General features: G+C 38.0%; 1 protein-coding gene across 2 annotated transcripts in view; it reads right to left on the bottom strand.

The window, feature by feature from the left end:
• Nucleotides 1-27,127, bottom strand: part of Hel89B (Helicase 89B) — a 38,799-nt gene that overhangs the window by 9,831 nt on the left and 1,841 nt on the right. The window contains exons 2-23 of one of the 2 annotated variants that reach the window (XM_053751318.1): nt 25,670-25,719; nt 23,001-23,178; nt 18,232-18,295; nt 17,124-17,261; nt 15,062-15,216; nt 13,612-13,804; nt 10,691-10,899; nt 10,181-10,276; nt 9,447-9,623; nt 8,494-8,753; nt 7,948-8,299; nt 7,324-7,467; nt 6,418-6,580; nt 5,831-5,916; nt 5,337-5,471; nt 4,500-4,657; nt 4,066-4,162; nt 3,531-3,673; nt 2,258-2,476; nt 1,972-2,096; nt 1,145-1,299; nt 487-634 (exon numbers count right to left, since the gene is read on the bottom strand). In XM_053751318.1, coding sequence (XP_053607293.1) covers nt 487-634; nt 1,145-1,299; nt 1,972-2,096; nt 2,258-2,476; nt 3,531-3,673; nt 4,066-4,162; nt 4,500-4,657; nt 5,337-5,471; nt 5,831-5,916; nt 6,418-6,580; nt 7,324-7,467; nt 7,948-8,299; nt 8,494-8,753; nt 9,447-9,623; nt 10,181-10,276; nt 10,691-10,899; nt 13,612-13,804; nt 15,062-15,216; nt 17,124-17,261; nt 18,232-18,295; nt 23,001-23,178; nt 25,670-25,680 — 3,406 coding nt within the window. In that variant the 5' untranslated portion in view covers nt 25,681-25,719. Of the gene's footprint in view, nt 1-486; nt 635-1,144; nt 1,300-1,971; nt 2,097-2,257; nt 2,477-3,530; nt 3,674-4,065; nt 4,163-4,499; nt 4,658-5,336; nt 5,472-5,830; nt 5,917-6,417; nt 6,581-7,323; nt 7,468-7,947; nt 8,300-8,493; nt 8,754-9,446; nt 9,624-10,180; nt 10,277-10,690; nt 10,900-13,611; nt 13,805-15,061; nt 15,217-17,123; nt 17,264-18,231; nt 18,296-23,000; nt 23,179-25,669; nt 25,720-27,127 lie in introns of those variants that run through there. The other variant, XM_053751319.1, reaches the window with a different exon arrangement.

The following is a 27,127-nucleotide window of genomic DNA, read 5'->3' as shown; positions in this document are numbered from 1 at the left end:
ATATATTATTTTTCTTCTTAGCGCATCTACTTATCTATCTTAGAAAATGCAATTGAAACAAATGAATTGCTGTACAGACAGATAAATTCCCTTAATTTCAGAAGATATTATTGACTCTGTATTACAGAATTAATGGGAGTACTTTAGAACTCTATGAATCGTCGGTTTAATTCAGGTCAACCAAAGATTATACATATATAACAGTCTGTTAAATGATTTTGGAGATATTTGCAAGTTTTGTCCACCTATTTCTAAGCTTTCCATTTTTAAGCCACGCAACGGATTTTAATTTTCACTATTATTTAAACAATTTATTCCCGAAGGTACATACAAAACAATGCAAAGCCGATAATGATGAAGACCAAGAAGGATAGTGTTAATTATAAAGACCTATTCCCAGCAGTGGGGAAAAGAGGGCTGTCAATGATGAAGCCGGACTGGAACACTACCAGTAAACGAATAAATAAAAAAGATATAATTACTGACCGGCGTCAGTCATGACTTTGGAGAAGGGCTCCGTGATGAACTCCCACAGTTTGGGCAGCTTCTCCGGCAGCTCGTCCGAGAAATACTCTGTCAAGTTGATCAGCGCTATGGTGGCGCCGCGACGTTGGATCCTCACCAGCTTGCGACTCTGAAACATTATCAATAATATTATTTATGGAATATGGGAAATTGTAAAAAACACATACACTACCAATGTTCCACAAAGTGTGTACCGCGGCACACTCGTGTCATTAATTGGCGATTCTCGACCGCTGCGGCCGCGCTGTCATTACAATCCGTCAATTTTTCTCGAGGAAGGAATTATTTCTAAAATCAATAATTCATACAATTTACATTTGAAATATTGTTATGACAGCACGCCCGCAGCGGTCGAAGCGCACTGAGGACCACCAAATAAGGGTAAGAAAACACATTTTTTTCAATAATGTACATATTAAATGTAAATTACTCGAAGCGAGGTGTTTTATTTAGTTTTTATTTTGTGAATATATTATCTTTATTAAGACGTCACGTTTTAGTGACATTTAGTACGGAGCGATGGTTTTGTCCAGATCCAGTTAGTACTTACATACTTTTCATGACATTTTCTCGACAGGTTGTATCTTGTAAATACACTGGTATATTAACATGAACTTACTTCATCCTCAGTGGAGAACAGCTGGTCTAGATTGACCACTTGCGGGGTGAGGGGGGTGGTGTTGGCGTGCGAGGGGGGTCTGCCCCGTTTGGGGGCATAGAGCTCCGCGCTGCGCTGCTGCTCCCACAGAGTCAGGATTCCGTTGTATTTGTCCACTGGGAGAACGTGAAAAATATTATTATTAATTACAGAAAGTCCTATTACAGTCTATAAGGAGTAGAAAAGAAAATTTAAATATTTTTTTCCCATTGCAATCCATACTTATATCATAAATGCGAAAGTCTGTCTGTCTGTCTCTTCCGCTTTCACGGCTAAACCGCTGGACCAATTTTGATGAATTTGATACGCATGTATTAAAAGACCCCCGTAAAAGTAGCCTATGTTTACATCGAAATAAATATGGCCATGATTGGTTATGGTAAACACCGAGAGTTGCGGGCTAAGTGACCACTGAAATAAAGAAATAAAGGCGCTTTATTTACTTCTTTATTTATTCTTTGTAGCGTGTACATATCGCAAAGTAAATATTATAAAGAGGTTTTATTGACACAACGCTAATAACTGAAAAAGCTTATAAATCAAAGAATTAATTCTCTTTAATAGCATAGTGGGCAAATGAACTAAGGCTGCGGGCCAATTGCACCATCTTCATCCTCCGTTATTTCGACGTCCGTCAACAGATAACGCAGAAAATGTACAGAGATTAGTACGGACGAAAAAATATAGAAAGTATTTTCTATATTTTTTTTAGGCGCGGCAAGAAGCAACGGAGCCGGGCCCATAACCTTTTTAAAATTTGTGAGTACACATTTTATTTCGACACTTACGATCGCGATGTAACGCTGAGCCGGCCTCAGACTTGCCCTCGGCGCCGCTGTCGCCGCTCCCCGAATCCCCGTTCGTCTCCTCCGTGCCCTCCAGCCCCACGCGTGGGGTATGCTCTGGGTCACATCTGTGGGCAAAACAAACCGATATGGGGAAAATGTTTAAGTAAATTTATTTTTGGTATCATTGTTGGATTTTATCATTATCACTACATAGTATAATAGCTACGCTTAGATCTTTAAAACTACGCAACATATTTTCGAAGTAAAACTAAAAAGAAAGTAATACCTAAGGAAAGCCTTGAGATTAACGAGCACTTTATTATTAGGCGACGGTTCTCTATCGGCCAGCTGCGACAGCAGCGCCGCCAACGCCGCGGCGGACAGCTGCTGCAACTCCTCGCTGCAGGCGCGCTTGATGCTGTCCATGAGCGGGCGCACCACGGGGTTCAGCTTGTGCGGCAGGCAGTGCAGGTGTGCGCATGCGCTCGCTAGCGCCGCTTGCACGCTGCGATCGAGTTGTATTGTTCTCATTTTATTGTTATGAATCATGTTCATTTACACAACAGTGGTACAGTAAAAAAAAGTTTAATGTAAAAGAAAACAATTTTTATACTTATATAGGTACTAAATAATATTTTACAATTTGAGGCGCGGCGTATACTCCACCGACAAGAGCATAGCTCTTAAATAACAGGTATTAAACGCGTACATACTTCTTATATTTCCCAGACGTTTAATACCTGTTATTTAGTATATAATTATAAAACGTGAAAGTTTAAAAGTATCTATTTTTATACTATTAAGCAAACAAACAAGCATGCGGCATCTGTTAAGCACAGCTATTTATTTATATTTAAAATTCTGTCAATTTCTGCAATGGTCATCGGATGAATGACCGAAAATGTATTATCTCAAGCAGAGACAGAACTTTGTTGCTTTATCAAACTATTATTATATTAATATTCAATACAAAGTAGGCAATGTACGTTTATTCGCGTCGGCATCTGTCCGAGTTCAGCGACAGTGCATAGCCGACGTTAGAAACTCTTCAATGAGCAACATTTGAGAGACAAAATCAGCGTTTAACTCAATGGTCTATAATAATGTATAATAATGGTAATATTAATGGTCTATACCAACGTTTCTCCAACTTTGAAAAAGATTGGAAACTCTTTGAAAAGCTATGTATATGACGGTATCCTAAATTACACTTCGGTCGTCGTCGAGTGCTCCATGACATCGAGGACCGAAGTGTTAATTTAGGATACATCTTACACACGTTAATTTATATTACATTAGATATTGCCCGGGGCTTCGCTCCCGTGATCATTTTGAGATAAAATACAGCCTACTGTAATATAGATAATGTACCTTTGTAATGGTGAAAGAATTATTGAAATCGGTTCGGCAGTTTCGGATATAACCCGCCTCAAACATACAAAGTCACAAACGCTTATATCTTTATAATAATAGCATATATAAAAAAAGCCTCAGGCTTTAAGTCCGCCAATTTCTTATTTTGTAATAAAATTAAATAAATAAATATAATGTACACTAACCACAGAGTCAAGGTGGTCTGTTCGCTGGAGCACTGCGTCACACAGCTCAGCAGCGCGCGGCGGCGGTCCTCGAGTGTCACGGAGACACGTTTGGTCTTCATTGCGGCCACCATCGCTTGTGTCACCGTCGTCAGGTGTATCACCTGCCGATAGACACACTAATAATTCGGGCAATTTTGACGAGGGAAGACCATGCAGAGACGGTATACACAGGTGACAAGCCCAAAAATAGGGTAAAGGTTACATAAACTTACATATAGCAATTGTATGTTACGTGACACCTTTAAATGAAGTGTGAAAGATCCTCATAAATTACATATTTTGCCAAATATTGCACAGAGGTTTATTATTAAGAATAAAAAGTCTCAACATTTTTCCTCCCAAGGGTCACAGTTTCGAAAATTAAAAAGTTAAAATAAAAAAAAAGTTTAAAAGTTGAAATTGTGTTATAATAATATGCAAACGATTGACTATAATGTACATGTTTGTTAAGAAATAAATAAATAAATAAATAATATGGGCCTATTAAACTCACCTGTTCTAATCTCAGTATGTTGTTGAACTCCTCCCCGTCAACTGGCAGTTTGTAGTGTTTCATTAGTGCGTGCAGATCGCGCGCCTCTTGTAATATCCTGAAATTAAAGTAATACAGTTTATAAAATATAGAATATAGCTTTTGCTCGCGGTTTTGCCGACGTAAATTTTACGGGATGAAAGGTACCCTATGTTCTTCTCCATATTATTCAGAAATAGTTATTTCTCACAAGCTACAAACTACTGGTATTTCGGAACGACTACTGCTGAGAAGAAATGTCGAAAGAAACTTATTTGAACAGTGTTGGTCCCTATTATGCTAGAAGGGCGTACCACTTCGTTGTTATAATGTTTTTTTTTCTAATAATATATAAAAGTACATAATGTACATAGTAAAAAAGATATACATGCATATCTCCCGTCTCGCTCACTCACCTATTACAGCTAAGAGCGACTTCGTCGTAATAAAGCGTTTGATTCAAAGCCGTATGAAGCGTGTTGACTAGAAGCGGTGGCGCTAGTTGAGATATATCGCTGTCTCCTTCTCTAACTTTGCTCTGAGTCTCTGTTTCTGATCCATCTGTCTCGTTTTCCTGTGTAAACACTTATAGTTAATTACAATGTACAGGGTTACTGGTATCTTAACCGCATAACCTTCCAAAGGCCCATAAGTTAGTAAGTAGAGACTAACATCTTTTGTTCTACGTCTTTTGTCTAAACGTAATAAATACATTTTCCTTTTTTAGTTTTAATGTCGTTTCTATAAAATGTTAACTCTATGTTCAATTCCGCTACATAACGCTTCTGTACTGCCTCGTGTTGCTTGGCTATTACATAGAGTTAAGATGTGTAGAATAGCAAATAAGACTATATTTTTATTATATGAAAAAAAAATACGAATCACGAAAAATCGTATAATAAAAGTTGCTTGATTTTGTTGTACCCTAGTAGACTTTAGGTTTTGCGTTTGACACCAGGCAACCCAGTATATTAATCACGTTAGTTTTCATTACATTTAAATTGTGGCGTCGTCCTTAGAAAAGGTCCATTCCATATCCTTTTGTCATGTTACACGTGGCGACTAAAGCCTTGGCAACTAATTGGCAACAATAACATTTCCAAGAATATTGACGTCAGAGAGGGAGTCTTTGTAACATCTTCAAAATGTTAACGTTTATCTTCACGCTGACACTTCGCAGCATCACAGTCCCGCAAGCCGCCTGGAACACGCGAGAGTGAAAGAGAGAGTCGGTGTAAAAAGCAAGCATTTACCTTGTGCACCCCATTGGTGATGATCTTCGGAGGATATAACCCGTGAGCGGCGGTGTGTCGCGCCCACGCCGCCACCACAAGCCCCGACACTAATCGCTGCAAGGCGCTGCCCGAACGCAGGTACACTATTATAACCTGCACAATAACATAGATTGTCAATTTTTAGTTTTGATATTATTATAAATAAATAAATAGGGTCAAATCACACAGATCGAGTTAGCCCCATAGTAAATTCGAAACTTGTGTTATGGGATGCTGACTCAACGCTATATAGTATATATACTATAACATATACATGACCCAGATCAATCTGAAAAAGATCGTTTTCCATCTTGACCTGACCGGGGATCGAACCCGGGACCTCCAGTGTAGCAGTCCGGTATGATGACCTTAGGCCACGGAACACTAATATTAATAGAAACACCAGTGAAAAAATGCCATACGGATAAATGATGCATCTGTTTTTCGAAATTGTGTGTATTTGTGCTACAAACCTTAACATAACAGTCTATTGGGCTCTCATCCTCAGCCTTGTACTCTATACCAGGCGCTGGCTGGACCAGGTAACACGAGAGGTAGCCTGAAAATAAATTTATATAAAACTAGATGTTGCCCGGGGCTTCGCTCCCGTGGGAATTTGAGATAAAATATAGCCTATAGCAAACTTGGATAATGTACCTTTCTAATGATGAACGAATGTTAGAAATCGGTTTGGTAGTTTCGGAGATTACCCGCGTCAAACATACAAATTCACAAACTCTTACCTCTATATAATAATAATGTATATAAAAATCACAATAATTCATCACTTCATTTTGATGTGAATGACGAAACACACTTTCATAAATTTATTGACATGAATTTTTTCGTCATGCATTCAATACAAGATTTCTCCGAGGACAATATAAAACCATATACCAGCGGCCAATACCCAGTATAACAGCGGCCTCCGTTCCGCAGCTCCTTGTTGATGGAATTGCCTTCTGATGACGTGGAGAAGAAACAATAGACCCTGGCCTCAGACGTTCCGAAGGTGAGGAAGTAACCACAATAAGCTCAGACGAGATAGAGATGTGCCTACCCAGTATATCAGCGGCCCTGGTCCTGGCCCTCATGACGTTGTGCTCCCTCTGGTTCTGTGGGAGGGACTCGCTGCCGCCAATCAGCCACTTCTGGTTCCGCAGCTCGTTGTTGGTGGAACTGCCTTCTGATGATGTGGAGGTGGTGCGGGGACGTCGTTCTTGCTGTCGTATAAAATAAATAGTATAGTAACTTTGCTATATAGGTATATATACATATATAGGTTAGATTTTCAGAGGTCTCACTTCAATTCAAAGACGCAATTACTAGCGTCATCTACTTTCTACTTCTACTTTATAAAGCGCCATTGACTATCAAACTTTTTTTTACCCTGTGTTAGTCCAATGGTATCAGTTATCTAATTACCAAATTTCATAAAAATTTGATCAGGCGTTGGAGCGTCAACAATTAACAAACATACTTTCGCTTTTATAATATTATAGTGGGAAGTGGTCAATATCTTTTTTATATATTTATTTCCTCATGGCTGAGGGTCGTGGTCTAATGACCACGACGCGGAATGAAATACACACAACAACTTCCTTGGCACTATAAATGGAGTGGTTTGCCATTGCCTTCTCCATTTCATACACAAGTCAAAATTCAAATTTTAAGTTGAGTTATATTTGACGACCTCGGTTGTGCAGTGGTAAAGTTCTTGCCACTGAACAGAGAGGTCCCGAGTTCGATCCCCGGTTGGGTCATGATGGAAAATGATCTTTTTCTGATTGGCCCGGGTCTTGGATGTTTATCTATATATGTATTTGTTATAAAATATAGTATCGTTGAGTTAGTATCCCATAACACAAGTCTCGAACTACGAACTATTTATTTACTATAAGTGTCTATTCTGTAAATATAGCTGTTGGTTCTCGTAAGAATAAATAATACAATAAATTATGCTCACCTTGAGCGGCGTTTGCAGCAGCAAAGCGGGGTCCACGGGCAGGCGCGGCGGCTGCATCGCCAGACACAGCCACGCGGCCAGCAGCGGGCACGCCGCCAGCAGGATCACTTCTAGTCGCGCGTGACGCAGTAGATTCTGCCACACCTATAAAAATGTATATCTAACTAGCTTTTGCCCGCGACTTAAGCCGCGGTTTCACCCGCGTGAATTTCTCTGCGAAAACGCAACAGACATGTTGTTCATACAAAGTTTCACCCCCCCCCATGATAGTCATTTGGGGGTTGATTTTTGAAAAAAGAAAAGCCTATGTTTGAATTGGGTTTTTAACGATATGCATACTAAATTTCATCAAAATCGGTCCAGCGGATTAGTCGTGAAAATGGAACAAACAGACAGACAAGACTTACCCATTTATAATTTTAGTATGAATGTATTTGAGTCATTGATTGCAAATTGAAAAAATAGATTTTGGAATTTATGTTGATTTACGTGATGGATTTTGTAAATGTGAACAGCAACATTTTTACAGAGCATTCTTATAAAGAAGTTTGTCTTCGGAACTGTAGTTCTAATAAATTAATTAATACAAAAATAATGGTACTGGTCCATTCAAACCCTCCATACCTTCAAAGCAATCTCCTGGATCTCCCCAACATGCTCAAACAGCACCCTTTGATAGATATGCCTCATCGCTTCTTGCAGCAACTCAGGAGTCCAATTCAAGAACTGTTCAGTCTTCACTTCCTCATCCTTCCCCGTTTCCTCATTCTTCTTCGCTTCCTCATTCTTCCCCGCTTCCTCATTCTTCCCCTTTTCCTCACCCGTCGTTTCTCCGTTTGTTTCACCGTTTTCTTCCGTGGTGATGAGCGGGCGTGTTAGCGTGCATAGTGTTTGCAGGGTCGCTTTTCTTACTGAGCTGGTGGAGTGGTCGAGGTAAGGCCAGAGGCGAGGTAGTACGTCGGTTAGGTCGATTGGACTGTTGAAAAAAAAATTAAGAATCAAAGACTAAATACATTTTATTTGCAAATCATCTGACTGTAATAAATTCGGCGATAGATTTCAAAAAACCTAGCGCGAGTATGTTGAATATTAGTTACATAGCGGAACCTTGGCTCCAATGCTAAACGGCTGCGAATGAAACAGGGAATACACTCAAATTCAAATACTCACTGCAACATCTTAGCTGCTTGCGGCAAAGCGCACAGAGCGGCCAGCAGCGCCATATACGAATGCGCGGGCGCAGCTAAATCATCTTGTTCCCTTAACAATTTCCATAATCTCCCTGCCACATGCGGGACTCTCTCTCTCTGGGCGGATAGGACTCTGGCGGCCGGGACTAGGGCTCCGGCGGCCACCGCGGACACGTCTTCCGCGGAGTCTTCGAGCCCGGCGATCAAGTACTCGATCGCGTTGCAAGAGGTCGCTAGTTCCTGTATTTTTTTTTATTAAATTATTGCAATTTTGTTTGAAATTTAACCTTTCATCGCAACAATCCGTACTAGTCCATACAACTCACACTTTCATACTAATATTATAAAGAATTTGTATTTTTGTTTGTAATAAATAAACTCATAAACTACTGGGCCAATTTTGATGAAACTTGGCACGCCTTCAGGACTTTTTTTTTATCTCAAATTTTACCCGAGTGAAGTCAGGACGGGCCAGTAGTGTTATATAAATCAGTCACAAACCAAATTGCAACAGGTAGAGTGTCAATTGATGGCTAACAAAATAACTAACTTCACCAAAAATACGTCTGCAGATTTGTATATTTATGCATTATATTATCACATAGCCTATATTGCCCAGATAATGTAAGGAATCTAGAAATACTATTCTTATGTATGAACCCCACATACACACTATGTAGGCACTTCTGTAAATAGTAAGGACGACGCATTTATTTCATTATTGCATAAGAAACACAAAAATTTATCGATTAAAATGGCAAATTGACCCCAAAATGCGACCTCGAAAAACGGACTCGAAATCCTCGAAATCCCATGGGAGGAGAGATCTCCATGTCCCCCCAATCAGTTCAGCCTTGTTAACACTATATCCGTTGTTTCTTATTTCCCGTAAACAGACAAGAAAATAATATACGCAAGAGAAGATCACATTACCTCCCTGGCGGCCAGCAGATACTTGAAGCCCAGCAGCGCCCCGTGGCGCGCCTCCCAGTGCGGCTGCGCGCACAGCCGCGCCAGCAGCCGCGCCACGCGCGCCGCGCGCGCCGCGCACAGCTGCGCCGCGCACGCGCCCAGCGTCTGCGCGCACGTCTCGCGCACCGGCGCCACCACCTCCAATTTGCATTTTTGTTTGTTATGAATAAACTCAAAAACTACTGGGCCGATTTTGATGAAATTTGGCACACCTTCAGGACTTTTATCTCAAGTTGTACCCGAGTGAAGTCAGGACGAGTCAGTAGTGTTATATATATATATATGTCACAAATCAAACTACGACATGTAGGGTGTACTAGGCAGATTTGATTTAATTTGGCACAGAGATAGGCGAAACATTCAGGAGTGACATAGGCTACTTTTTATTATACCCGAGCGAAGCCGGGACGGGCGGATAGTATGTAACAAACAACACTATTATCTATACTTTGCTATACAATCCTAACTTGTAATTGCGAAAGTAAGTTTGTTTGTTTGTTACCTCTTCACGCTTTATCTACTTAACCAATCTTCTTCAAATTTTGCGTAAATATAATTTGAAGTAAGGATAAGGCCATAAGGTTCCTTTCATCAAAGAAAAAATAATATTCCCGTGGGGAATTCACACGGGCGAGCCGCGGGCAAAAGCTAGTAAAATAATAATAAGAACAAGGATGCAGTGTAGAGGTTTATACCTGATCAGAAACGAAGTCCCCAAATCGATCTAACGCTAGGACACACAGCAACCTCAGGGCCATGTCTTCCAGCCACCCTTGATGGGCTTCTTCCATCTGAAATCAAATTAAACTAAATATTCTAAAGCAATTTACCTGTATATAACTCCTATGAGATATGTTTGTACTAGAAATAGTTGTTTTTTTATTTTGTCATACATACATTACATATGTATGAATGACAAAAGCAAGTAAGATAAATGCACCCGATCCTTTTTGTGTTTTATTCCTATTTAATATTGTGATTGTGAACAGTATTATATACAGTAATATAGTAGTATATACAAATACATATATGCTTATACCCTGAGGGCTTAGTGTGGGTTTGCAATTCACATCTCACTGTAAACGTAGCTAACCAATCACGCTACGCGACGACAATCACACAATCACAATGTGATTGGTTTAGCTGCGTACCACTGCGAGGAGACTCAATAGAATAGTCTTTTTTTCTTTCAGTTCAGTAGTTACCTCCTGCTTGGTCATGTGAGTCGTCATCCCGGCCCCGGCAGCCACCCTGGCCAGCAGCAGCTGCCGCAGAGCGCTGGCGGCGCCGTGCCGGGACTCCCACGAGCTCACGAACAGCTGCGCTTGGAGCGCCCCGCACCACCCCTCTAGGGGCCATCGGTTGCATTCGCCCCAGTTGCCCGAGCAGTCAGGTACGGGCAGACTGCTGTCCACTGTGAAAAAATATATAAATACTAGCTGCGGCTTCGCTCCCGTGGGAATTTCGGGATAAAAATACCTTATTTGTTATTCCAGGTTATATTCTACCAGTGTACTAAATTTCATAACAATCGGTCCAGTAGATTTTCCGTGAAAGAGTAACAAACAAACAAACAAACAAACAAACAAACAAACAAACAAACAAACAAACAAACAAACAAACAAACAAACAAACAAACAAACAAACAAACAAACAAACATACATACATACAACCTCACAAACTTTCGCGTTTATAATTTTAGTAGAATAGGATTATTAGGATCTTTGTCTCGACAGTACATAAGGTTGAAAATTGAACATAGCGTTTTAATTAACATAGCGTCCCGGTCCCGCGTCGCGAATCAAATAAGCTGTTTTGTATGTATAAAACCTTTGTTAATAAATTGTTTAAAATACACTGAAATCTGCATCAAAATCCGTTGCGTAGTTTAAATTAAGAATGCTTAGAAACAAATGCGGCGGGCGACTTTGTTTTTATAATAAGTAATGACTTACTCCTCCGACATGATCGGTCCCTTTTTCTAACTTTGTCTCTTTCATGATAGTTCTCTCTTTTGCCTCTCGCACTTCCATTCTTCATGCATTCCTTTCATTATCTCATTTCATCATCTTGTATACTATTAATAAAACAACGAGCAGTACTTAAAAACAGCCGACAAAATTTTTATTCCACAACAACGACAACTAGTTAAAATACATAATGTTTGAGGAAAAAGTTTTCTCGGTATTTACGTTCATATCAAAATGGAGCGTGGGGTTCGTTCAACTCTGCCCTGGTTTTACATACAATAAGGATATATTTCCTGGGTCAATGTATAAAGGCATTTATATAACAAACTTCCATATATTGGATAATAATCATTTGAAGAAGTAAGTAACTCAATGTGAAGACGGGAACCATCGCGAATTGAGTCCTATACCTGAGCATTTAGATTCTTTGACAGCAGTACAGTCAACAGAACATCAAGTTATAGAAAACCATTGCAAATTTACCCCTATTAAGTTTGAATAGAGTTCAATTTCCATGCAGAGTTGCTTGACGGTGCGGTCGACTGTACAATAATGAAAATAGATAAAAAAAATAATTCAGTTTCAGTTCTTGAGCTCAATGGTACTGTAAAAAGTACCCATAGACGCATTTTCGGATTACGCACTCGATGTCTTCACATCGAGAACCTTCGCGAATCGAGTCACATCCTGGCGAGTCCTGACGATAACAGGTCAGTCATTAGAAAATAATAAAGTCGTGTAGTCGTTTTAATTTGGATGTCGACCAATTTTTCTTTATTAATTCAACTGGAACACATTCGTTCGAGAAATATCACTTACACAATATAACTTGAAAAACAAAAAAGTAATGTTTTTATCTATTATTCGGAATTCCAAATTACTCATAAGAGACGTGAGGACATACGCTATAGATGCAAATATAGATTTTGTAGAAATAATTTACTTTTAATATATGATATCAAAGGTAATTTAATTACAATGACATATACAACATTTAAAATATCAACGTAGTCGCTATGAAAGGTACAAAAATCCAATTACATTCTCATATAATATTATGCATAACATATTATTTCTATAATCGCAAATATATATTGTTAACCTTTTTCCAACCTCGTTCCAATGTAATAAACCATACAAGTTGCAGTAAACCCCAATAAGTATAAATCTACTTACCTAAACAAATTACCCGGGAGTAAACCCATGTCTGTTGTGAATCGATGAACATATTTCTGTCTCATACTCTGAACAATTGAAAATAGATGACTTTACCTTATAGTCAATTAAACCGTATCTTGATCTTTTTACTTTTCGTTGGTTAACATCAAAGGTTCCGTGGGGCAATTTAATAGCAAAGAATTACACTATCGATAAGGAGTATCGATAAGGAGACCTATATTCCGAGTGCGCAGTAGTTATTACGCTATTACGAGTACCTTTAATATTTTACTACAGCATAACTTAAAAGATCAAGATCCTGATCTTGGTTCCACAATAGAAAGATGATAGATATAAGCAGAAAAAACAATAAGGTACCCTCGTACTCATATCGCCCAGAATCGTTTACCTGAAGTAAAGCAAGTAGTGATTGAAGACAAGACCAAAATGGAAGTACGGTCGAACTAAAAACAGAACATTGTTTATCAACCAATCGTATAACCATTCTACTTGGTATTGCAATGACAAAAAACGTAATCGGTTCAATTCAAAATCCGGCTTATCATGCTCTACAAAGACTGTACATGGCGCACAATTACGAGGAGACTCAAAATAAATTAAATAGGACAAGACTAGGCAAAGAGAAAGAATGGTGGTGAAAGGTGGTTACGACGCCCGCCTGTGGATCGAAAGGTCCTAGGTTCGTATTCTACTCGTGCCACAAGAGTTTGTATACCAATCTGACTCATGTATAGTAGTTTTCATCGACCACCACTTGCTTCCGGTGAAGGAAAACATCGTGACGAAACCTGCACACTGGTTAATTATTATTATTAACTTGTGTGTAAAATGGAGAAGGCAATGGTTTGCCATTGCCTTCTCCATTCTCCATTTTAATGCCAAGAAAGTTGTTGTGTGTGTTTTATTCCACGTAATGACCACGACCCTCAGCCATGAGGAATACGACTATGAAGAGAGGGGTTTGGCCACCACTCACCAACTAAATCTTCATGCTCCAACTTGATCTTCTTCCTGTCAGGCTCCACGGGGGGTGTGGGAGGCGCCGAGGGGGGGTCCTCGCAATCGCGGGACTTCTGCTTGCTGAACGCGAGACGCGCTTTGCGTTTGGCGAGGTTCATCTCCCGGGAACTGAGGTGCTTCGACGCTAGAACTAGCTCTTGTACTGGCCTCTGATTGGTGGAAATAAAAAGTTATAATAATGCAGTGAGTGAAAATGGAAATAAAACTCATATCTGAATAGTTGTCCAACTTTACAGCATCCAGTGGGAAAATTATATTTTTCTCTTCTTTTCATGTGTGATATTGCGCGTAAAGGCATCTGACATGAAAATTCTATTATTTGTGGGGAGTCTAATACAGTATTATGGACTGAATATAGAGGTTACGTGTCCCTAGTTGCCTCTTACGAGATCCATGAGACGATATGGCGTGGTCCTATTCTAGGGCGGTGGACTACACGTCACAGTAACTATTAACATTCTGTGTTGAGTTGTAAGGCCTTTATCAAATCCGCATTAGGTCCACGTTGGATCGTGACCCTCTTTATCCGTTCAGTCATTAAAATGGCTAATTAGATGGGACTCATAAACATAACTTTCAATTAATTTGAATTAACTAACCATTTATTGATAGTGTATTTATCATTCAACAATAAAGATAGATAATTTAGGAAGATGGATAAAAAATTGCATGCTTGATAGGCTTGTTGTTTAAACAATGTTGTACATGATCACAATGCAAATAAATATTTTTTATTCTATTTTAAAGTAAAGTTCTTATAATTTAAAGTGATATCCTGTTCGAATTAGTACATAACGTAGTACATAGTAACATAAGGAAGTTAAATGTAATCATGAATTTAGACAGCCGTAACATTTACGGTTATTTAAACCATTTTAATTTAAAGTTACACGGGCGTGTTTTATAGTTCTGCATTTTATCGATTTCGAAGGCTTAAGATAAAATCAGTACCAGTTTGAATACATTACTAAAATTCAAATATTACATCGTATCACTATATCTTCTCCTGTGTAGGATAAACAATATTTAATAAGGTATTCTCTCTCATCGTTATGCACCATGTTTATAAGTACTGAATAACATATCATAGGAATAACGACCTTACTGACATAAGATTTATATAAGATTTTAAACCAAAAATAATATAACTTAGGCTAATTCTCAGTTCATTCTCAATCAGATTGTTATTTCTATTGATATCCAACCATGTTAAAAGTAACTAGCGACCCGGACCGGCTTCGCACGAGATCTCTTCGCGAATAAATGTCTAAATAACAATGAAAACTGCACCAAAATCAGTTGCGTGATTTAAAGAAAGCTGAGAAACCGCCCGAGATATTTTGAATTAAACGCGAAGGGCGAATTTATTGTATACTATGTAAAGAATAAAGAATAAATAAACTCACTCTAACTACTTCAGTCTTGCTGGGTTGCGGCTTGACGGGACACAGGTCTTCGTTGGAGTATAAGGAACTGAGATCAACCCCTAGGTGAGCGCCCACGTCCAAACCAAGCCGCGCGTTCAGTTGTTGACGTTGTTTCGCTAATTTCTCTTTCATGTCTGCGAAAATTAATATGAATCTGTTGATTTTACATTGGTATACGCATTCCTCTTAAACTTTTAACTAAACTAAATTTAAATAATGAGATGAAAAAAATCTTTTGTCTCTTTATTTTAATGTATTTGTTTAAAAGACCATTAATATGCTAAAGGTGTACTAAAATTAAATATGTTGTAACGCCGAGTATGCGTGAGCTCCGCCACTCTGCGGTTGAGGAAGGAAATGGGGAAAAGAGAGAGTTCAGGTGAGATAATTATACGTAGAGTATTATATGTATATAGTCATTAATACCGTAGTTAGTCTTAGAGTTAACGTTCGATCTTTGTTTTACATTAAACAAAAAAGTACGGTAATAAAGGATTTCTCACTAATTTTGCAACTATGTATACAAAAAATTAAAAAATACTTCCGCGTTTGTTACATTAACTGTAGATGTAACAAGTTACAAATATCTATGATACCTACATGCGCGTTTTACGAGATTTTGTTAATAAACATTGCATGAGTATTTAGAAAATTTCGTAAGGCTTGTAATTGATCAATGTCAATGCATTAGGAGTTGTAAAAAAAATATGGTGGTAGGTGTTTTGAGGGCGAAAATTTTATTGTTAAAAAAATAAAATAAAATAAACTTCGAACTCGAGATAAAAATTACTACGAGGAAGAACAAAACTATTGGGCGTATAAAGGTGAAGTCTGTTATGTAGGAATCCTTGGGGAGAGCACTAAGAATATGTCACGAAATACCTACGAGAAAACATTTTTCCACGCATGTTGTGAGCAAAAGTCAATATAATATAAGTAAATGCCACTAATGTTTGCTGTTGTGACGTGGCGTGTGAAGCTCAGCTGAGTGATAATTATTAGCACACTTCGTATTACTTGCATATTTCAAGTAAACGCGTAGGTATTATACATCAATAATATGTAGGCAATGTAAAATATTTTATCCTTGGTTAACTTTAGCAGGAAATGCACTGATTTATAGTGGTAGGTCGTTGAAGTTTTTCGAGCCAACGAAACTCAACTGTTTTTGATCAACGAGCAGGTTTAGTAACTATATAACTCTAAGTTCTATATAACAACGTGGCTTTGTCTTTTCATCTGATTCGTAGCGTTTTTGGCTCAACGCATTGCACGTAGGCAAAACAGTTGAGAACAATAATAAGTTAGAAAAATATTCAGGTTTTTTCTTTTACACTACAAGTTCTACGTTCGGTTGTTTCCGTGACGCGCCATGTCTCGCGCCGCAGCTACGTTGGAAGCAAACCAGTTGGGCATTCCAACTACATTTGCAGTTATGACTAAACCAGTTGAATCGTTGAGCATAGAAAACAGTTGAATAAAACGGTTAGTTGAAATAACGCCCACGACTACCGATTTAAAAAAAAGAATTGCGAATTTGTTTTGTCCTAAAGTTAAATATTATTATTAGCTTTATGGTAACTGCAACGGAAACTATTCTGTAGCACTAAGATAAGTAACTATAAACCAAATATAAACCTTAAAAAATTGTACAAAGATTTACAAAAGAAGACCTCGGAAGAAGAAAGGTGATCTGAACCAAATCCGTTCCACAAAAGAATATCTTTTGTACCACATAAATAATCTCCACTGCCCCATACTACATATTATAATCTTGGGTGCTACTCAACCTTTCCAAAAATCCTACACTAAGAGAGGAAGCTACATAATTGTGAGTGAAATATTATCCCGACATTCCCACGGTAGCGAAGCTCCGGGATTCAGCTAGTCCTGTCTAATATTATAATTAAGCGAAAGTAAATTTAACTGTTACCTCTTCAAGCTTTATTTACATATCCAATCTTATTAAAATTTCGCTTGCATTAGTTATGAATATATGGAAAGTGGGAAAGTCATGTAGCCGTGGCTACGTGGCACGTACCTGCAGCACTGAGAGACTCTTCATCATCATACTCGTTGCCCTCGGAGCCCATGAGATGCGCGCCATTTTGGAGAACCCGCTCCAAGTCGAACGTTTCGCACTTCAACCAACCGTTGTCTTCTGGATCGCATTTCTCCTCTGTGACATAACATTTTAAAGTTTTTTATTGAAGTAAGATTTTTTCGGATTTTTCAGTTTCAGTTACAATTTTATCTTTGGGCCTGGGGGCACCGAGGTCGCGCTAATATGTTTAGCTGGATCGCAATTGAAACTCGATCCTTCCGCTATGGGTCAGGTGTAGGACATATGACTGGCCTCAAGAACGCCGACTTGATTACGTGGATACACGTTCCGCGTCTCGTAATCAATGTTATCGGAGACTGTACAAAGTGATGAAGAATAGGGAAGCATGCTCCTCCTCCTCCGCTTAACAACTGAGGAAGAACCAGGAAATGAGAGAGAGAGAGAGAGAGAGAGTGAGAAATGTATGTTCATGAATTTCCCAAACGGAACTGGGAATCATGTGTGGAAATAGGATCTATTACAACCTAAATCATACATCCGACCGCTAAATAAAATCGTTCTCTATTAAGCTATTGTAACAATAACGGCAAGGTCGGTGTCTCCCGTCTATTTCGAATGATCTGAGTCTATTTCGGATCTGGGTCGCCGATTGGCTACTACCAACTTGACTTGTTCACTAAACTGCAAACAGGTTTTCTTGCATTGCTTCAGTCATTGTTGCGATGTTTTTAAATTAAGTTGTGAAGTAAAAGTGAGTAGGGCAATTAGCAATTAGTCACTTTTCTATTGCTTCATCCTCTGTAGAGTATAGACTCTACAGAGAAAAGGTGATATATAATATCACACAAGACAATATACATATGGTGTACCGTTGTACGGGGAAAAATTGATTGCAGGCGAAGTAACGCTAATACAGAAACTTTTGACTAAAATATTTTAAAAACTTCTTTAGGAAACTGGAATCTGGAACTAGAAATTTTGGATTCTTTTCGCTTTTATTCCAAGTAAATAGCATAGATAGATCTCGATAAGTACAAAACCTAGAAATGAAAAAAAAAAACTGATTTCTGAATCCATATCTCACCTTTTTTGCCAGTGAACGGTGTGGGCCGCCATTCGGGCACATTGGACAGTATAGCTTCCACAGCCTGCAAATAAATAAAACATTACATACTTTATATTCAGAACAAACAGACTCGCTTGCGACTCCTCATTTATAAGCACAGGAACCATAATGTGTCTCTGTCATGCATGTTTCCATATGTATATTGCGGGATAGCTTAGCTGTTGCCCGCAGGTCTGCCTGTGGTAGCTCATGTTGTCAATTATCTCAGGTTATTATTAACTTAAACAAAAAGTAAAAACAATGCACCAAAACAAGATACATAATATAATTAAAAAAGGAACAATATTTTCCAAGCTACCTCGAAGAAAGGAGATATGAACTATATCTACATATCAAATTGTATTAAAATCGTAAAAGCTGACTAGATAGCATTTATAATATACATGTTTCGTATTTATGCGCTAGCAACCCTACGACTATGCTCCCGTGCGAATTTTGAGAAAAGAAGAAAATTACCCCATGTGGGATTCCACAGGGCGGAGTCATTGCACCAGTACTATTTATTTTTGAAGACATATAAAATAAGAGTGCAAAATAAGATAGTTTTAATAAGCTTAGTCTACTGAGGGAAAATGCTTTTAATATTTGCACGATATATAGCAAATGATCTACGACGAACTTTAACAATTGCCGCAAATGAAGTGCATCAATTTGTATCCATGTCAATGATGTAAATGCAAGCGTTGCAATTTAATCAATACACAGCACATCTCAATGATATTGCCTTCATGGCTTGTGAATATATCTCATATATTGTCTTTTAAAAATAAAACAGTAGGTACACGATATATTTGTATTATTTATGTATATACGATCTCACTCACTAAATAACTCCATTAAAACTGGTTACTGGTCTTCGATTGTATCTGATTACGAAAAATTGTCTCGTCTGCTCGATAGCGTTATCCCGCTGGCACGTATATCTTTGATGACATCTAACCAGCGTGAAACCAGCACTTCATGGTAGTGAAACCAGCACTTCATCAAGAGGTTGACACTTCATTAAGAGGTTGACACAAGCCAGCATTTTTAACCCCCGACGCAAAAAGAGGAGTGTTATAAGTTTGTCTGTCTGTGTACGTGTCATAGCCGTAGCTCATCAACGGTTGAACCGATTTGGACGAGTTTTATTTTTAAATTTGATAGCAAATTTTTATGCAGTGGTTCTTAGATATGTTTGATCAAAATCGGTATAGCCGTTCAAAGTTGTAGTGAATATTGAAATGAATATTGAAAGTCGGGGGTTTTTTAATTTGTCTAACAGATACACTTGTTATATTATACGATAACGAATCTTATCTGCGTTCTTGCGCGTATAAAATGAAATATTAAAGGTTAAAATTAACAGGTAATAGTAACTGGAAGTCATAGCATCGATTATAATCCAAGTATTTGATTCACTTCATATTCATACAGTATTATTGTAGATAAATATTCATTTGATTAGAAGCAGTCTGTCCCGGCTTCGCTCGGGTAAAACCATAATAAATTTATACACCTAAATTTCCCCCAGGAATGACGTTATCATTGGTGAAAATACAAAAGAGGAGACAGGGGACTTATTTTTATAATATGTAAAGATTACAAGATTTGAAACCACATTCTAAGAACCGTACGTTCTTCCGATCGTTCTTAGAACCTAAATTCTAATTATAAGGAAAAATATAGAAACGACTACATATTAAACCTATCATGAATATTACATAAAACCGTACGCAATAGAATAAGGTAATTTTCCGCGCTGACGAACAAATTATGGAAAATGAATATAAACTTACATATTAAATATGTAAAATGAAAATATAATAATAGTCATGAATTAGGCTTGATCGCAGTAAATAGATGTATATTACCGTGGCCAGATATATCATAAAATTATTCCATTCAAAACAACATACCTATGTAAATTACACAACTTCTAAAAAAGAACAACGAAAGTGGCATCAATCATCTGATATGGTACGCTGTAACCAATGAGAATTGTTTTTATTTAATGCTCGTATGTTTCAAATTAATAAAAACTATTTATATTTATGGAAACATGTTAAACAATATGTGTTTCAAGTTTCAACAATACCAACTAATATTATAGATGCGATAGTATGTTTGTTTGCTACTTCTTCGCTATTTACTCAACTAATCTTCTTGAAATTTTACATAATGTTGATAGAAGTACAAATACCTTTCATCTCGGAAAAATATATGCTCAGTGGAAAATTGCCGCGGGCGAAGCTTGTTTTAAATATATACTTAAGTATACATTCATATATAACCTATCCACCTTTAAAAATTGATAATTATGACTTTTACGACGACGATGATAGGACAGCAGTGATACTCACGAGCATTGGCTGGTCTTTAGACAATCACTCATTCATATTTGTGTGAATCAAGAACACTTCTAGGTTGGTGTTTTACACTCAGATAACTGATGAATCATGTCAATAAACTCATAATAGCCCGTAACTGGTTACTTGCTGGTAGCTGCAGTGAACTGAATACGATTACAAGTCTGCATGATGGGTCCTTGGACGAAAATTAAATCGCACGATAGGGACCAACACTGTTTAAATGAGTTTCCTTCGGCATTTCTTCTCAGCAGTGGTCGTTCCGAAAGGCTTGGCATTTTAAGAAAAATGTTACAAACTATAAAAAGTGTCTGTAAAATAAATTATTTGGACTTTGAATAGGTTCGTGGGCCGGGAAACCTGAAACTTTTTTCTGTTATTCCTTTCAACAGAGAAATATTCAAGCATTTAAATTTTTCATCGATTCTTAAGTACACTATTCAGCTAAACATGGTATTTTAGTCCCGCAACCAGTTACTCTGTCCTGTGAGGAAAAAACCGCGATCGATGCAAACAATGTGTACAATTATGCGATAACAAACAAACAAATCAACAAGCTATGATCTGTCAAAGACGTGAGCTGAATTCAAACGGCCGATGAAATTGTGTGGTCTCATTTTGAATACAATGCACTGGAATAAGCCCTGATATTTTTTTATGGAAAAGATAATTTGGTTGCTTAGAAATTAATTTCTTTCCCAAGAAAAGGCGTAGCACAGCGCAGCGCAGGTAGCAGGAATTAATACTCTTAGATTTTTTACAGATTACAATTTATTTATTTTTCCTAATGAAAACTTAATGGAATAACATCCACACTCAAACTCATATTATATATTTTTATTTAAAAAGAATTATCCAGTAATTAACTATAACATTAGGTAGGTACATTAGCTTACCACAGAAATTCCAACAGAGCCCTTAAACTTTATGCCTGGGCATTATGGCACAAATACGGTATCATAATTTTACGGCTCGACTGTACATGTACATCTGAACAAATAATACATTGACGCAAGAGTAATTGTGTTAGCCAAGTTAATTTGCTGCTGACATGCACGATAGCTAAAAGGGCATTTACCTAGATACATTATAATAATATTATCAAGGATTAATTTGTATGTAGAGGTAACGGTAATTAAATTGCAACACCCTTCCGGGGCTCATTTGTGCACTTAAAATGTTACTTACAATAAGATCTAATGTACACCAAACGTAAGCAATAAAGAACTGTGAGCTGTGAATCAAGACTAGAGATATAATTAAATTAAAAAACTTGTCTGTCTGTAACTTAATTAAAATCACAGTAGAATAATCAATATTTTTACACATTCACGAATTCAACTGAGAACATTATGAGGATGAGGGACAAAGTTACGATGTTGAAATTCAGCTTCATCGATTCAACAGTTTGTTATGAAATTGTTTCACAAGATAAACACACAATGTTTATCTTAAAAACGGGAGGTTAATGCGAACTATTTAACAGCACATGAACCTATCACAGTGCATTGCAAATTCACACCTATTACCGTCGAATAGAAGTTGTAGGTTATCTCGACATGGAGTTTGCTGTTCAACACAACTATTACACATTGTTCTCGGAAGTTAGTGAGCAAGCGCAACAATCGTTTCTCGGTTGTAGCACTTTATCACATAACTAGTGAAAAAAAACATTCTCATTATCGTAGTTATAGTCAATAGACTAGCAGTTGAATGTGACAAGTCGATTCTGTTCTGTAATGATCAGACACTGATGGTCAAGTGATCGGAGGGCTCCAGATTCAGGCCCTAGTGGTCTTTAGTCCGGAACCAGTGCGAAACTATTACGTGTAGAGGTAGCTTTCATAGAAAAGTATAATATACAAAATATATGTATATACATATAGCATATAGCTACGAGATATACTTACACGTATATTTTTTACACATAATGTGTAGATTTAGTATAATAAAAATCCATAAAGTTTCGTAGATACTCTGACCTTACAGTAGCTCTGACCGATATCCTAGCGCAGGATGTGCGCACGTGATGTAACATAAGTATTGTTAACACATACAACCATTTCCTGCATCCTTGCATCAATTCCTGTCAGATAAAATACAATTGGTAATTTCATAATACTATGTAAATACCAATCGTGTATCGGGCATATTTTTAGGCTGTATAAAAAAATAATGGTTCCGTTTTTTTCTTCTTATGGCTTTAGTAAGGTAACGGAGTTTTAAGCATACTCGTAATCAAGTCTTAAAGTTGTTTGGTCTGAAATTAAAACTTTTCTAACGAAAATCTGAACTGTTCATTCGGCTATGAGGGCTAACCCTAATTGCCTCGTTGTTCGAAGAAATTCTCTGTGATAAAAGTAATGTCCCGTTTTTTACCTGCGCCGCAGCGACCCTGGTTTCCCAAGCTTGTGATCGCAGATGCTTCATCAGCCGACCGAGCAGCTTATGCAGCTCCTCGGGATGCGCGCGCTGCACTTCCCCCAACTGCCGCGCCGCCGCCCGCCTAGTCGCTGCGCCGGCGCCGGCCTCCAACAACACGAACAGCCGGTCTAACCTGTGAGTTACATATGCCAATCATCATCATCATCACTAATGTAAATTTTCTTGTCAAGTCAAGTCGACCAATAACGAAAGTTATATAATAGCCATACCCTCTACGCTTTATGTTTGGAGCAGTTGGGGAACGACAACAGATGATCCATAAACTGGATGGCACTGCCGTCACTATGGCTATGGTCGAAAAAGCCCAACTTGACTCAGTTTTCGTGGCATCTCCCTACAACAGCCCGGAGTCTCAGGGCTACTACAGTACAGAGTAATTAATGTACAGTCATATAGTAAAACTTATTCTTGTCTTTGTTAAATTTTGAAAAATTGTAATGATACCGCGACCGCAGCGGTCGTAACGCTCTGCGAACCACCCTCAGAGACTTCTGGGCTGCACAGGAAGGCCCTACCCGATGTGAGCTTCTTATGGGGTAGAATATCGGAGTGCAAATAGGGATATTTTTGTTACCACAATGCCAATTAGTCCTAATGTCAATACTAACTGCGATATAATGAATATTTTCTTGTTTATAATATTTAAAGAAATTTGGGAATCTCGGGGATTGGGATTCTTATGCAGTAATATTCATGTCAGGAAAACATGCTTTTATACTGAAAGCAAGAAAAAATAACATGCATGTTTTCTGAAGAAGAGTCATGTTTCTCTTTTTAAAATACATTACTTCGGCATCCAGCCGGGTCTTTTAAATTAAGAAATATACAGCGAATTCGCACTGAGCCATTACTTTGTACAATTATACACTCGTTCATTGGAATAAATTGAAATCGATTAAGTGCGACAAACCGATAAAGTCTTGTCGATCCGATACTCCGATTTTACAATTTCACGTTGAGTTTTAATTGACCAATTAAAAATCTCGTAAAGTCTAAAATAGGAGCACAAATCAATAAAATAAACGACATGAAAAAAAAATGCTATGCCGATATTTGAATTCATAGGTCCAATGTTCATAACATAACAATCACAACTACTTATTTCTACTGTAATAAATATTAACTACCATTTTCTAATTAAATGAAACAAAACACTCAATCGTAGATGGATAAACAAGATCTTGTGTTAGTAACTTGTGGACTGGTTGGATCTTAATCTGTCCCCGAAAGTATTTATGTATTCGAGCTTCGGATTTCGCTCTTTATCAATACCAATGTTGCCAATAGGAACTACGGCTCTGCGAGCAAAGAAAATAAACAATAGAATTTCCACATTACACTTATACAAAAAAAAATTAAGAAAATACAACGAAGAAACGATGTCCAGTGCGAACAGATATACCTACAAGGAAAATTTATGAAAAAAAAATATTATCATGGTACCTATACCTAATTGATTATTGTTATCATTTGATTTTATGCCCGCCATTGTCTGTATTACCTACATAACGTGAAGCTAACTTTTATCGTATTTCTAAAACTGGTAGAAATAAATTCAGCACCGTATTTGATTTAGTGGGATTATAATAGCTCAAACCCATACCGCTTGTGATTCCCGTGCGATTGTAGTTTGTAATTATACTGGCATCATGTCAGGGGTCCCCCCATAATGACCCTATTGCCCTCTGCCCTGTTGATGCACATTAAACGAATTAGACATCCATCTGTGAAGCAATAACTAGACATTCAGGATATTTTTCGAAAGGAATCCAGCTTGCACATAGCTGGACCATTGAAATGGTGATGGCACAGTGGTTAAGCCGCTTGTGCACCTAAAGTTCCAAGGATAGGATCACATTCGTGCCAAGTTGTATACTCATGCAAGTCTAACTCGTGGCCAATAGACCACTAATTTGCCTCCGGTGGAGAAACAAGACGAGAAAGGTCGTGACGACCTCGGTGGCGCAGTGGTAAAGTGATTGCACCTGAACCGAGGGGTCTCGGGTTCGATCCCCGGTCGGGTCATGATGGAAAATTATCTGTTTCTGATTGGCCCGGGTTTTGGATGTTTATCTACATATGTATTTGTTATAAAATATGGTATCGTTGAGTTAGTATCCCATAACACAAGTCTCGAACTTAATTTGGGGCTAGCTCAATCCGTGTCCTATTTGTCCTAATATTTTATATTTTAAAGACATCGTGAGGAAACCCGCAATGACCAGATCAACCACCAGGCAGTCGATGTGTGTGTTACATTCCGCGTAATGGCCACGGCCCTTAGGCATGAAGAATAAGACTCTAAAAAGGTACAGACTGTATGCGTAGCGGTGCTGGTTATTGTATTATGGCTGGCTACGTAACGTACAATACGCGCCACGAAAGTTGAGACCTGGTATGAATGCGCGCAATAGCAAAATGGCCTATAAGTCGTCTACTGCGAAGGCAGACCCGTCTACATCATACGTCAGTTCTCACCTTTCATGGCGAGCACTGTACGCATATAATCTATGCGTGCGTTACAATTCCATACAAAACCGGTAAGCATTAGGCCTGCACCTGCCTATAATTGAAGACTTATGATGCGAGAGAAAGGTATTTACCGAGAGGTCATCTTGGCGGTCGGTGATCAGCGAAGATCAGCTATTTCTTCCTGCAACAAGCAAAATACATGTCAATAATAAATAACATGATCCTCTATCTGCAATGTAAACGTTAGAAGAAGAGTAAGAAGTTTCGGCTGTGATTTTACATCAGGTCTCCCTGACGTCCACCTTACATAGGAATGCTATTGTTCCTGTACGACACTGGGGGATATAGTGTTCCAATTTTTACACACGCCACAGTATAGTGACGTAGCATAGCATTTTATTAATTTTAAGTAACTATAATATGCATGGATAGATTAACCTAGCGTTAACCCAGTATTGGGACATAGAAGGTTATTTAAATAAATATATTTAACTAACCGTGGGCCTTGGCCGCAGCTCTTGCCTATTAGTACTATTTACTTATTCCTGAAGATCTAGTCTATACCTAGGCCAAATTTCATCATAATCTGCTGTTAGGTGGCAGAAATAATCAGCTTAATAATTAGTAATTAATTTAAATTTAAAAGGTTATTAATTTAAAAGGTCGTCTGCATGGTTATGTAGACGACCTTTTTGATTTGTGTTGTATGAGGACGAAGGTTGCCATGTCATGCCATGAGGTAAGTTTGTTTTTTTGCCTACTGTATGTAGGTATGTACCTTAACTGAATGCAGATCAAGCCAATCTACAATCAAACAATTACAATCGCACTAAGAGACATTACAGATAACAATAATTCATATCTTTAGTGTCTAGTGAACTTCGAACTGCACATGCTTGCCTTACAAGTCAGTTGTAAGAACTTATCAATGGGTAACTGGTAACTACGATTGTATTAAAATTGGCGCCAAATGACTATTTATTTATACTTTAAGCAAGATATGTTTTGTCTCGTTCTTTCAATGTCAAATTGTAAAGTGCGATACTGACGAAACACCAGTGTCTGCTTGCTTACCCTGTTAATCATAAAAATGTTAAGAATACTTCAAGCTAAAGTACGTTGTGTCTCTTTCCGTCAATTTCAAACATTATAAAGTGGGATAGTGACAAAAAAGCCTCCGCGCCACTAATGAAGTCCCGCAAATGCGGCGCCACATTCGCTGACAACAACAACGTGGACATTATGTAATTAACATATCAGCTAGCAATCAAAAGATAGTTCCACAGTTCAACATATTGTAAACGGACTTTTACTGTAGCCAATATGTTACTGATTTTCCATATTATTGTCATGGGACTTTTTTCGTGGTGTGAACATTTATCGCAGAAATTTGGCATATTCGATATACATTGCTGATTTATCATTGCGGTAAATAATTACTCTCAGTGCTCTCATACTAACTACGCAATGTTCGTGCATTTTCGTCGGAATCTGTCCGAGACTCAGTGTTCGATGTTAGTGTGTAGCCGGCATGATAGATAACTATCCATGACATTTCAGCACGGGGATTATTTGACTTAGTAGTGATT

Source organism: Plodia interpunctella, chromosome 11 (assembly GCF_027563975.2).
Source record: "Plodia interpunctella isolate USDA-ARS_2022_Savannah chromosome 11, ilPloInte3.2, whole genome shotgun sequence".
Taxonomy (NCBI): domain Eukaryota; kingdom Metazoa; phylum Arthropoda; class Insecta; order Lepidoptera; family Pyralidae; genus Plodia; species Plodia interpunctella.
The sequence above is the reverse complement of the archived record's forward strand: the minus strand, read 5'-3'. Positions and strand labels throughout refer to the sequence as shown.